The sequence below is a fragment of the Furipterus horrens genome, unplaced genomic scaffold (genome assembly GCF_987537825.1).
Source record: "Furipterus horrens unplaced genomic scaffold, mFurHor1.1.pri manual_scaffold_9, whole genome shotgun sequence".
In the NCBI taxonomy this organism is placed as follows: Eukaryota; Metazoa; Chordata; class Mammalia; order Chiroptera; family Furipteridae; genus Furipterus; species Furipterus horrens.
The window spans coordinates 54288239-54302041 of record NW_028327179.1 but is presented as its reverse complement, the minus strand read 5'-3'; the positions used below and the strand labels follow the sequence as shown (position 1 = coordinate 54302041).

At 38.2% G+C, this 13803-nt stretch overlaps 1 protein-coding gene across 2 annotated transcripts in view; it reads left to right on the top strand.

Annotated features, from left to right (window-relative positions):
* The window catches only part of COG5 (component of oligomeric golgi complex 5), a 393705-nt gene that overhangs the window by 350024 nt on the left and 29878 nt on the right, over positions 1–13803 (top strand). For both annotated transcript variants that reach the window (XM_090287339.1, XM_090287341.1), the window contains exon 17: positions 1437–1540. In XM_090287339.1, the coding sequence (XP_090143465.1) occupies positions 1437–1540 (104 nt within the window). The remainder of the gene's footprint in view (positions 1–1436; positions 1541–13803) is intronic.

The following is a 13803-nucleotide window of genomic DNA, read 5'->3' as shown; positions in this document are numbered from 1 at the left end:
TGCTTCTGAATTGGTTCAGGTGCTCACTATTTTGCATCTACACTACTACTGTGTACTCTTGCCTTTAGTCTGACTTATCCAGTCTAAATTCAATAGAATTGTTCCCAAATTCAAACCTTCAACCACATTTTTCCATTATTTAAAACCCATCATTGGTTTCCCAGTCCCTTCAGAATAAACTCCCAACTCTTTAGCAGCCTACACAAAGTACATCTGCTGCCTGACTCTCTTCCACATAAGCAGGCACCACACAGGATCTGTACTCAGTGCTTGCAGTTTCCCGAATGCATCAGCTTTCCCAGGCTCCTCCGCCTTTAACATAAGCTCTCCTAGCCCCACCCTGTGTGAAGTGGTTCTCACCTATTTGTCCTTTGAAATTCAGTTCAAGCATCACCTTTTGTTTTTCAGATCCTCTCTGCCTAAATCGGAGGTCTCTCTCATCCATAGCACTCTATAGTGCACTGATATCAGTATAACTTGTCTATTGATACTAGATTGTGAGTTCCTCAGGGCTAGAGATGACATTTAGGAATTTAATGAATAAGGGTCCTATTGAAACTTTTCTCTTCGGTTGAAATCATTTGTATGAGCCAAAGCCATCCATCTTCATTCTGTGTAAACCATTATTGAAAGATGGATAATATACTTAAGTTTTAGATTTTGAGTGTTTACTGAGACCCAGTCAATATTTTCACACTAAAAACCCTTGACTAAGACCCACAGTCTTACATAACCTAACCAATGATTATAGCTCACTGTAGAATAGTTTCTCAGTCTTAGCTTAACTACTGACATTTAATTCTTTGCTGTAGGGACTGTCCTGCAGGAAGTCTAGCAACAACATCTTTATCCTTGACCCACTAGATTCAACTAGCAAAACCCTCACACACCCCAGTTCTAACAATCAAAAAATGTCTCCAGACATTTTCAGATGAGGAAACAATATTGTTCCCTGTTGAGAATCACTAAAGTTCTTAATAGAAACCTAATTCTAGAAGTGTTTAACTGTTCTCCCCTATAAAAATCACCGTTATGTTTATTATATTCACTCTGGTTACAAGCATATGATGTTGTTCCAGTTTTGAAAAATAAGTTTTGGTCTTAATTCATTCAGAAATTTAAAAAAATGTGTTCATTTAATCTTTACTTCATAGTGGTACTACTCCTCTCTTTTTCTTTTTACCAGGGGCTCTTGACCATTAAACTTTTGAAAACATGAGAGGAGTGGGGAGTTAAATTTTTTTAGTGCCATCAACAAATATAAACTTTAAAAATCATTTCTGACAGCAGTTAGGAAGAGGAGCAAGCTTCTGTTATTACAGTTTAACTGTATGTAGTTGGAATTTGACATATATGAAAACTTTTAGCCAAAATGCTTCTCAGATTTGTGTTAGTCTTCTTAATTTTGCCTCTTCTTCCTGTTTTCTTCTTTTCAGACGATCCATGTTCTTATGGGAAATGCTGTGCAGCCCTTACTGACTTCAGTGGGAGATGCTATCGAGGCCATAATCATCACCATGCATCAAGAAGATTTTTCGGGGTAATAACCTTAAACCAAAATTTTCACTAACCTTTACTGTATTTGCTTTTTATTTCCTCCTCTACTCCTACTCCCTAAAGTCTCTTATCAGCTAGGGCTTGTTACTCTTGTGACAGGGTTGGCCTCCAACCTTATCCTACTTTATTCGTTGTGAGCACCATTAGCAGATGCAATTGTTTTCAGTTGGTGTTTTCATTGTTTCTCTCCTGTCATTGAAACATAGAATCATTAGCATCTGTCTACAGGACTCTGCTTGGCACTTCAGAATCTTTGGTAGTCTGTACCATCTTACCTGTCCCATTTTATCTTTCTATTTACTTTTCACAAATACCCTGTACTTGAGCTATGGCACAGGCATGGTATTTCTTGTATAAAATCCAAATCCTGCTTTGGTTTTGAGGGCAAGCTCCTGCCCAACTCCTCCCAGAGTAATTTTCCTTTCTCAGTTTGTGGCAGTCTATCTTAGTCATATCACACCTAGCCATAAACATTTTTATATTAATCCATAGCTATTCCATATGTGTACAGCATATTCATATCATATTATCTTGAGCATAAGAATCATAGTTCCTAACCCAGTGTTTACTGCAGTCTTAAGCAGAGTAAAATGGTTTTGACTCAGTATATTAGAAAGTTGTTTATGGAGAATTTAGAATAGTTATTGTCAACATAAGAAATGCTCAAACCTGTAGAGAATTTTTATTAAAATGTATTTGAGCCCTTGCCAGTGTGGCTCAGTTGGTTGGAGCATTGTGCCATACAACCAAAAGGTTGGGGGTTTGATTTCTGGTCAGGTCACATACCTAGGTTGCAGGTTTGATCCCTGGTCAGGGTGTGTTATTGGACGTAACCAGTCAATGTTCCTCTCTCACATCGAAGTTTCTCTCTCTCTCTCTCTCTCTCTCTCTCTCTCTCTCTCTCTCTCTCTCTCTCTCTCTCTCTCTCTCCCGCCACCCCCTAAAATCAATAAACATACTAAAACTTTTTTTTTTTAATTTATTTCATCCAGAGGATGCACATGGAAGCCAAATCTCAACAGATTGAGACAAAATGCTCCTAAGAGTAACAATTCACAGTTTCTTTTATACATTTGAAATTATGTAGGGAATTTAAGGAAGATTATATGAAGATGGCAGGAAGCAATTTGGGAAGGGGATTACAGGGTAGTTAAGATTATGTGCTCTTTTGAGGGTTCTGAAAAGGGAGCATTTCAAAGGTGCATTAACCTAGATGCACAGAAACAATGGACAGGACTTGCTTAAAGGAAAGGTAATAAAGTTATAAGGTCACTACCTACTGTAATCTGTCCGGTTAGGAATTATCATTTCACTCTATGATAAATACTACTTCCCATAGAACCCCTTTTCTCATCCACATTATTTACATATGCTTAAAGTGATTTAAAAAACCATGTATATTTTATATGTTCAGTTACTATTTTTGAACTGTTCTATTTCTCTTTATGTTCATGTTGTTTACAAGAATATCTACTTTATTAAATTTCCAGCCACTAGTCTGTGAAAAAATTGTGATTATTACACTGTTCTTTAATTTTTTAAATTATCATTTCATTTACAAAGTATGTTTTGAAGGGTGATAAAGTTAGTCTCTATTTTTAATAATAGTAGAAATCTTAGCACAGAAGGGTAAAGTGGATTCTACATAAAAATACTATAATATTGTAATACAGGAATATAAAATTGCTGATACCAGTATTTTGGAGGAAATGTGATATGTTTAAATGTGATATTAAAGGTTCCAGATTGACTGATCACAAATGCCTCTGAAAAGGAAGCAAAAACAAGGTGAATTTTAAAGGCTTATTTTATAAAAGTGGTCATATATTTATTTCAGTAATTATGTTGTTGAGCCAAACTAGTGCCTACAGATAACACATTAAACATTAAAAGTTGGTTTCCCAAATAAGTAGGTTCTTACTAGTTTGCCTAAATACTGGTGAGCCAGATTGGTTATTTAACTGCTAGGATTGCCATGGGTTTGAAGCATTATTATAAGATGTATAATATCTGTTTTTTTTTTTTGTTTTGTTTTGTTTTTTTCCCAAAATGGCTTTGATGCTTCCATTTCAACTTACTCATATAAAGCAGACATTGTAGATTCTGCTGAAGTCATTTTCCATATATGGCAGTATAGGACTGTGGAGCACTATTGCTTTCTAGTGTATGTTTGTATGTATGTATGTATTTTTTTCTTATTGTTTTTCTATTAACAGTTGTCCCACGTTTTCCTCCATTGCTTCCCCCCACCCGACCCACCCCTTCTCCCACTGTTGCCCATGTCCATGGGTAATTTATACTAGTTCCTTGACTAGACTCTTCCCCTTCTTACCCCGATTCTCTCCCTCTCCCCTCCTCCCTGGTCTCTGTTAGTCTGTTCCTTGTTTACATGCCTCTGGTTCAATTTTGCTCATTCGTTTGTGTTGTTCATTAGTTTCCTATATTAGGTAATATCATATGGTATTTGTCTTTTGTTGCCTGGCTTATTTTGCTAAGCATAATTCTCTCTATTTCCATCCATGTTGTCGCAAATGGTAGGAGTCCCTTCTCTCTTTCTACTGCATAGTATTCCATTGTGTAAATGTACCACAGTTTTATGATCCACTCATCAATAGATGGGTACTTAGGCTGTTTCCACCACTTGGCTATTGTAAATAGCACTGCTATGAACATAGGAGTGCATAGGTTCTTTTGAATTGGTGTTTCAGGATTCTTCGGGTATAATCCTAGTAGTGGAGTCGCTGGTTCAAAAGGCAGTTCCATTTATAGTTTTTTTGAGGAAATTCCATACTGTTTTCCATAGTGGCTGCACCAGTCTGCATTCCCACCAACAGTGCACTAGGGTTACCTTTTCTCTACATCCTTGCCAACATGTGTTGTTTGTTGTTTTGTTGATGATGGCCATTCTGACCGGTGTGAAGTGTTATCTCATTATGGTTTTAATTTGCATCTCTCTGATGGCTAGTGATGTTGAGCATTCTTTCATATACCAATGGACTCTCTGTATGTCCTCTTTGGAGAAGTGTTTGTTTAGGTCCTTTACCCATGCTTTATAGTGTATTTAAGTGTTACTCCTATTGCCCTGACTGGTGTGGCTAAGTGGTTTGGGAGTTGCCCTGAGGACCAAAGGTTACCAATTTGATTCCAGGTCAGGGCACATGCCTGGGTTGTGGACCAGATCCCCTGTTGGGGGCCTGTGGGAGGCAACTGACTGATGTTTCGCTTTCTCTTTCCCTTCCTCTCTCTCTCTAAAAATAAATAAGATCTTTAAAAAAAATAAAGTATTGCTTCTCTAGTAATAATTTTTCCATTTTCTGGAATACTGTTATTAGTAATTCTGATGTGTCATGTCATATATGTGTGGCTTACATGAAATGTAAAGTTGGATTAAACAATTCAAAAAGTAAGCATCGCTTTTATAGTAGGGCTAGCCTCCAGGGGACACAAATAGAAAAACAAAAGTGAATACCTGCCTTTCCAAGCCCTCTACACTTATTTTGGGTAAAAGGAATAAATCAGGTTTACTTTCATCTAGTCCAACCTTATTTGTAGTGTGGTTACAGAATTCCCTGCTATTTAAAAAGTTATCCTCAACATGGTTTCCTGGTATTTGAAATCTATTTAATAGGACCACTGTGTTTTTTCAAAGAGCTTAAAATGTAAATGTGTGATTGATATAGTACATTGACTTCTATTCTTTTATTTAATATAAAATGACTCTTGTTTAATTACTGTGAATGGGGGAGGGAAGGCAGTCAGTAAAGTAGCAAGACACTAGATCCTTGAAGTGATCGATGAGGAAGGGAGAGTTACACACACTCACTGAAAAGATTGGTGACAGAAGATGATCATGTACCACTTCTCAGTTGCATTTGTAATCTGTCCTCAACATTTGTATGTAGGCTCTCATTGTAAAGACTCTTAAATTTCTTCACTACTTATTAGTATGCCTTATCAGTTGATAACATCTTACTAAAAGTTTTGGTATAATTTGGAAAATTAAGCTTTAATAATTGCCAAGCACGTTTTGTATTCTAGTAAATTTAAATTAAGCTTCTAGTCCAGATGAGAATTGATCATATATATATTTCAAGATTTTGTCTGATAGATCATTTTAATTATATCAATACATGGTTATAGAACGTGTTTTAGTATGTTATTTTCTAATCCTTAAGGAAATAATTTCTACTGTTCAGATTAAAGTTCTAGGAACAGTCCTCCAGAGAAGTATCAAGATAACAATAGTGCTTCTGATGAGGCATAAGAAGATGTGAAAGAGATTGGTGACCTTTTTTTTTTTTCTATCTAGCCTTTTGGAGCCAGAAAGCTGGAATCAAGATAGGCCATCACTCACTAAGGCTGTCCCTGTACTCTGTGCCAAGCAGCTCTCTACCCTGTGACACTGAAAATAGTAGTATTCCACCATCCCTCTGTCAGTGGCATTGCCATAGTTTTCTTCTTCTACCAGAAGAAAATTTCTTTCTGCTGGAATGTCATAAGCCTTCTTCCTTTCTTTCTGTTTTTTTCATTTTATTTTTCCATTACAGTTGACATTCAGTATTAATTTATATTAGTTTCAGGTGCGCAGCACAATGGTTAGGCAAGCATGTACTTTAAAAAGTGATCCTCCTTGATATTTCAAGTACCTACCTAGGATCATACATAGTTATTACAATATTATTAGTAATTCTCATTTCCCTGTGCTGTACTTTACATTCCCATGACTATCTTGTATCTACCAATTTACACTGCTTAATCCTTTCACCGGTTTCACAAGATCCCCCAGTGCTCCTCCCCTCTGGCTACCATTAGTTTCTTCTCTGTTTCTATGAGTCTGTTTCTGTTTTGTTTGTTTATTTTGTGCTTTAGATTCCAGATATTAGTGAAATTATATGGTATTTGCCTTTTACTGTTTGACTTATTTCACTTAGCATAATACCTTCTAGGTCCATCCATACTATCACAAATTTTAAGATTTTATTCTTTATTGGGGTTGAGTAATATTCCATTGTATTATTGTATACCACTACATTTTTATCCACTACTCTGTGATGGCACTCAAGTTCCTTCTGCCCCTTGGCTATTGTAAATAATGTTGCAATGAACATAGATAGGAGTGTGTATGTTTTGGGTTTTTTTAGATATATACCCAGAAGTAGAATTACTGGGTCATAAGGCAGTTCCATTTTTAATTTTCTGAGGAACCTCTATACTGTGTTTTGTAGTGGCTGCACCAATTTTTATCCCTACCAACAGTGCACAAGGGTTTCATTTTCTCCACATCCTTGCCAACACTTGTTTGTTGATTTATTGATGACAGCCATTCTGACAGGTGTGAGGTGATATCTCATTGTGGTTTTAATGTGTATTTGTTTGATAATCGGGTGGCCTTGAGCATCTTTTCATATGTCTGTTGGACATCTGTATGTCCTCTGAAGAAATGCCTATATAGGATCTCTGTTCTTTTTTTTTTAACCCTCACATGAGGACATTTTTTCATTGCTTTATTTGGAGAGAGAGGAAGGGAGGGAGAGAGAGAATCATCAATGCAAGAGAGAAGCATTGATTGGTTGCCTGCTGTATGAACACATACTGGTGATCTTCCACATGTGGTTGGGGATCCCATGCTCCCAGACCCAGGATTGCACGCCTTGAGACCCAGGATTGAACTCACAACATAGGTATGTGCCCTGCCCAGGAATCAAACCCACAATCTTTTGATTACAGGACAACGCTCCAACCAACCCTAGCCAGGGCTGCTTTCTTTCTTTCTTTTTTTTTAATTAGGTTGTTTGTGTTTTTGGTGTTAACTTGTGTAAGTTCTTTATAAATTTTGTTCATTGGCAAATATCTTCTTCCATTCAGTGGGTTGTCTTTTTGTTTTGTTGATGTGCAAAAACATTTTAGTTTGATGTATTCCCATTTGTTTATTTTGTTTTGTTGCCCTTGTCCAAAGATACATATCAGAAAAAGGTTACTCAGAGAAATGTCAGGGATTTTACTGCCTATGTTTTCTTCTAAGAGTTTCGTGATTTTCTGTCTCACATTTAAGTCTTTCATCTGTTTTGAATTGTTTTTTGTATATTGTGTAAGTTAGTTTCATTTTTTTGCATATATCTGTCCAATTCACCCAACACCCTTTATTGAATAGGCCATCTTTACCCCATTGAGTGTTCTTGCCTCTTTCTCATATATTAATTGACTATATAGGCATGGATTTATTTCTGGGCTCTCCATTCTATTCCATTGATTCATGTGTCAATTTTTATGACAGTACCATGGTGTTTTTATGACAGTACTGTAGCCTTGCTGTGGTCTGTACTTTCACTGCGTAAGAGTGGTGAAAGTGGATATTGCAGTCATGTTCCTGATCTTAAGGAAAATGCTTTCAGTTTTTCTCCGTTGAGTAAGATGTTAGCTGTGGGTTGGTCATAAATATCCTTTATTATGTTGAGGTATATTTTCTCTATTCCACTTTGCTGAGAGTTTTTATCAAAAATGGATTTTATCAAATGCTTTTTCGGCATCTATTCATATGGTCATGTGATTTTTGTCTTTCATTTTGTTTATGTGGTGTATCACATTAATTGATTTGTGAATATTGAACCAGCCTTGCATCTTAGGAATAAATCCCACTTGATCATAATGTGTGATCTTTTTAATGTATTGCTGAATTTGATTTGCTAATATTTTGTTGAGGATTGTTGCATATATGTGAATCAGGGATATTGGCCTAAATTTTTTCTCTTTTAATTTCTTTATCTTGTTTTTGAATTAGGATATTGCTGGCCTCATATAAAAAGCTTGGAAGTCTTCCCCCTTCTTAAATTTTTTGGCATCGTTTGTGGAGAATAAATGTTATTTTTTCTTTGAATGTTCTGTAAAATTCACCTAAGAAGCCATCCGGTCCAGCACTCTTGTTTGCTGGGAATTTTCTTATTACTACTTCAATATCATTAATTGTTACTGGTCGATTCAAGTATTCTGATTCTTTCTGATTTGGTTTTAGAAGATTGTATGTTTCTAGGACTTTGTCCATTTTGCCTGTGTTGTCCAATTTGTTGGCATATAGTTGTTCATGGTATTCTTTTTGTATTTCTGTGATGTAAATTGTTACTTCACCTCTTTTATTTCTGATTTTATTTGTTTGGGTCCTCTTTGTTTCTTGATGAGTTTGGCTAAGGGTTCATCAATTATGTTTATCTTTTCAAACAACCAGCTCTTGGTTTCATTGGTCTTTTATATTGTTGTGGGTTTTTTGTTTGTTCATTTGTTTTTGTCTCTATGTCATTTATTTCTGCTCTGATCTTTTTTTATTTTATTTTATTTTTTTAATTTATTTTTTATTTTTAAATGTTTTATTGATTATGCAGTTACAGTTGTCCCAATTTCTTTTCCCTCTGCTCCCTTCCACCCAGTGACCCTGCCTCCCTCCAGTGTCCACCCTCCTTAGTCCATGCCCATTGGTTGTGCATATAGTTCTTCTCAACATCTTCCTGTCTACTCCATTCCCTCCTACTATGCTTCTTAATTCCTGCATCATCTCCCTCCCTTTTCCCCCTTCCCCCTCCCTTCTGACCTCCCCCCAATATGTTCCCCATACCTAAAATTCTTTTTCCACTCTTGTTGCCTACTTAGTTTGCCTTTGCTTCAATTCCCTAGCTTCTGTTGTTGGTTGTTGTGATACAGTTTTCATTTTAATGTTTATAGTTTTGATCCTCCTTCTAAACAAGTCCCTTTAACATCTCATATAACAATGGTTTGGATCTGATGAACTCCTTCAGTTTCACTTTGTCCTGGAAGCACTTTCTCTGCCCTTCTATTCTGAATGACAGCTTCGCTGGATAGGGTAATCGTGGTTGTAGGATTTTGCTTTTCATTCCTTTGAATATTTCTTGCCAGTCCCTATTTGCCTGCAGAGTATCCTTTGAAAAATCAGCTGATAGTCTAATTGGGATCCTTTTGTACATAATTCTCTTCTTCTCTCTTGCTGCTTTTAAGATTCTCTCTTTATCTTTAATTTTTGACATTTTGATTATAATGTGTCTTGGTGTGGTTCTCCTTGGGTCCAGTTTTTCTGGAACTCTCTGTGCTTCCTGGACCTGTAAGTCTATTTCCTTTCCCACGTTAGGGAAGTTCTGCTTCATTATTTTTTCACATAATTTTTCAATTTCTAGGTCTTCTTCACCTTCTGGCAACCCTATGATTCGGATGTTGGCTCACTTATAGCTGACCCATAGGTTTCTGAGCCTCTCCTCATATTCCTCACTTTTTGTTTCCTCTTTCTGCATTGGTTGACTGTTCTTTCCCTATGTTCCAATTTGTTGATTTGATCCCTGGTTTTCCTTTCCTCACCACTTGTCTCGTATGTGTTTTCGTTCATTTCAGCAGGACTAGCCTTCATTCCTTCCCTGTCTTGTTCAATATCTTCTGTTAATTCTGTAAGCTGCCTTATGACTATAGCTCTGAACTGAGCCTCAGAAAGATTATCTATTTCTTCATCGGTTAATTCACATGTTTGCTTTTTGGTCAGCTGCGTGATTGGTATTTCAGTCATGATTCCTGCCTTCCTGACCATTTTCATTTATCTTTACTTCTTGGGCAGGGCTGTCACACCTCCTATGCTATCGGGGGCAGAGCCCTGTGTACTCGTCACTACCAGGTGACCCTCCTCACCACACTGTGGTGCTTTGTGTGAGGGTGGGGGTCCAAGATGGATTCCTGTCGTTACTCTCTGCTGAGAGACTGGGAGCCTCCTCCTCCATCCCCACCCCCTCTGGGCCTCACAGTCCAGGGCAATGGGGGTCTGCCTTACGCAGCATTGGAATCACGAGCTGACAAGTCTGGACTGCAGCCTGGGTACTCAGCTGCCGCTTCTCACCGCACCTTAAATACAGGTTTCTGTGCTTATCACAGTCCCACTGCCTGTCGCTGCAGCTGCTGCCGGCAGCACAGCTTGATCTCTCCGCCCTGGCTTCACCCCTCCTACCCGTACGAACAAGCACCACTTGTTTATAACTTCATATGTTGGACTTCCATGCAGCTTTATTTTCTGGAACTTCTGGTTATTTATGGTTTTGCGGTAGTTATAATCCTTCTTAGTAGTGGAGGCAGACAGAGCGTGTTAGTCTAAGCCTCCATCTTGGCCAGAAGTTGTTCTCTGCTGCAATCTTTATTATTTCCTTTCTTCTACTTTTGCTAGACTTTGTTGTTTTTTTCCTAATTATTTTAGGTGTAGGGTTAAATTGGTTATTTGAGATTTTTCTGTCTTTTTAGGTAGGCCTGTATTGCTATAAGCTTCCCTCTCAGGACTACTTTCACTGTGTCCCATCGTCGGCAGCCGTCCGTCTCGAGAGACGATGGTGTAGCTTCTTAGGAGTCTATCTGCACCGCCGAGAATGGCTGTGCAGTCCGACTCGGGAGTGACACGGTATCTGTCTCCTCCCGTGTTGAATCGACATCTTGCGATGTCGCTGGAGTGTCCCCTCCAGTGAAGCTGAAGCTACAGAGCCTGGGCAGGGTGATATGGAGGGTCTGCTGTTGCCCATGCAGCAGACCCCCCCTCTCTTCGCAGCTGAAGGGTCCAAGGGAAAGACGGAGTCAATACAGCTTGGCTTCAGGTGCGCTGCAGGAGTTGCCAGTGTTGACTACAACGTCAAATCGCCTTAGGGACTCCGGCTCCGGATTTTCTGTCGGGGTTTACTCCCTTAGCCTTTCCCCTGAAGAGGTATGCCGCAAGGCAGCGAAGGTTTTTTGGAATCAGAGTTTTCCTTCTCTGATGTGCCCTGACTGGAAGATCGAACCAGCGACACTTAGTTCGCAGGCCGACGCTCAATCCACTGAGCCAAACCAGCCAGGGTAAACTGTGTCCCATACATTTTGGGTTATTGGGTGTTCACTTTCATTTGTCTCAAGGTAGTTTTTTATTTTTTACTTTGTCTCATTTGTAATTCATTTATTGTTTAATGGCTAAATGTTTAGCCTCCATGTGTTTAAATATTTTTTAGTCTTTTTATTGTAGTTGATTTCCAGTTTCATGCCATTGTTACCTGAGAAAATGCTTGGTAAGATTTCAAGCTTGAATTCATTAAGACTTATTTTGTGTCCTAATATGTGGTCTGCCCTTGAAAATGTTCATGTGCCCTTGAGAAAATATATATTCTGTTGTTTTGGGATGAAATGTTCTATAAATATCAATTAAATCTATCTCATCTAGTGTGTCATTTAACATTGTTCTTTCCTTGTTGATTTTTTTTGTCTAGAAGAACTATCTGTTGATGTCATTGGGTTGTTAAAATCCCCTGCTCTGTTGTTGTAGACCTCTTCCTTCAAATCCACCAAGAGATTTTTGATATATTTAGGTGCTCCTATGTTGGGTGCATATATGTTTACAAGGGTTATGTCCTCTTGTTGGATTGATCCAACAAGAAATTGTGACTTTTGAAGTGTATTTTGTCAGCTGTAAGTATTGCTACCTCAACTTTTTTTAGTTTACATTTTAATGGAATATTTTTTCATCTCTTCAGTTTCAGCCTGTATAAATCTTTTGTTCTAAGGTGGCTTCCTTGTAGACAGCTTATGTATGGATCATGTTTTTTTAATTCATTCAGCTTGCCTGTGTGTTTTGATTGAATCATTTAATCCATTTACATTTAAGGTTATTGTTGATAAGTTCTTATTTATTGCCATTTTTCTTTTTTATGCCTATGCTCCTCTCTCTCTGAATTTCTTCTTCTTAAATCACTTCTTTTAACAGTTCTTGCAATGCTGGTTTGGTGGTCATGAACTCCTTTTCTTTTCTTTTTTTTTTTTTTTTTGTTCTGAGAAGCTCTTTATTTCGCTTTCAGTTTTAAACAGTTCCCTTGTGCGATAGAGTATTCTTGGTTTCTGATCGCCTTTCATTACTATGAATACTTCATGCCATTCTCTTCTGGCCTATAATGTTTCTGTTGAGAAATCAGCTGACAGCCTTATGGGAACTCCCTTGTAGGTAACTAACTGTTTCACTCTTGCTCCCTTTAAGATTCTCTCTTTGTCTTTAACAGTTGCCATTTTAATTAAGATGTATCTTGGTTGAGTCTCTTTGGGTTCATCTTGATTGGGACTCTCTGCACTTCCTGAACTTGTGTGCTCTTTTTCTTCACCAGTAGGAAAATTTTCAGTTATTACCTTCAAACAGGTTCTCAATTTCTTTCTCTGTCTCTTCTCCTTCTGGTACCCCTGTGATGCTGATGTTATTATGTCCCATAGGTCCCTTAAAATATTCTCATTAAATTTTTTTTTTCTTGCTGCTCTGATTGGGTATTTGCTGCTACCCTGTTTTTCAAATTACTGCTTTGATCATCTGCTTCATCTAACCTGATTTTGATTCTCGCTAGTTTATCTTTCTTTCTGTAATTTTATTATTCCTTTTTGACTGTTTCTTTTTTTATGTCATTTTTTTTTATGCTGTTGAAGTTCTCACTAGTTACTTGAGCATCTTTATAACTATGATTTTGAACTGTGTTTGGTAAATTGTATGCCTCCATTGCATATAGTTCTTTTTCTAGAGATTTCTTCTGTTATTTGTGGCATATTTATTTTGGCTGCCTCCCCTTGTTTGTTTCTTTGTATTATGCAGAGCTGCTATATCTCCCAGTCTTTGTAGAGTGGCCTTATGTTGTAGGTTTCCTTGGGGGCCCAGTGGCACAGTCTCCCTGATCACCTGAGCTGGATGCTCCAGTAGTGTCTCTTGTGTAGGTTATGTGAGTCCTTGTGTTGTAGTTGAACCTTGATTGCTGCTGGCATGTCTGTGGGTGGGGTTGACTCTCAGGCTGGCTGTCCATGAGGATTCCATGACCACAGCATATGAGCTACTGTGAGAGGGCTGACCCCAGGGAATGGAATTTACCCCTGATGGTTATGGTGCTCCCCAAGAATTCCCTTTGGGTGTGCCACTTGTGGAGCTAATGAGGTCATGCTTTGTTGTGGTCTGAAGTAAACCACAGGGCGTGTTGGTTCTTGGGAGGGACTTCAATGCAGGTCAATGTCAGAAGCTGCCTATGACCTGTCTTGGGCTACCTGCTATGAGCTACAAAATGATCCAGAGTTGGTAGCTGCTTGTGCTTGGCCTAGGTGCATAGAGGATGGGCCAAGCTATGTACCAAGGCCTGCTGCCACCAGTACCAATCCTGGGGCAGGTCATCAAAAGGCTCAAGGCATCTTGGGATCCACTGCTGCTGCTTGTTAAGCTCAGCCACTGGAAGA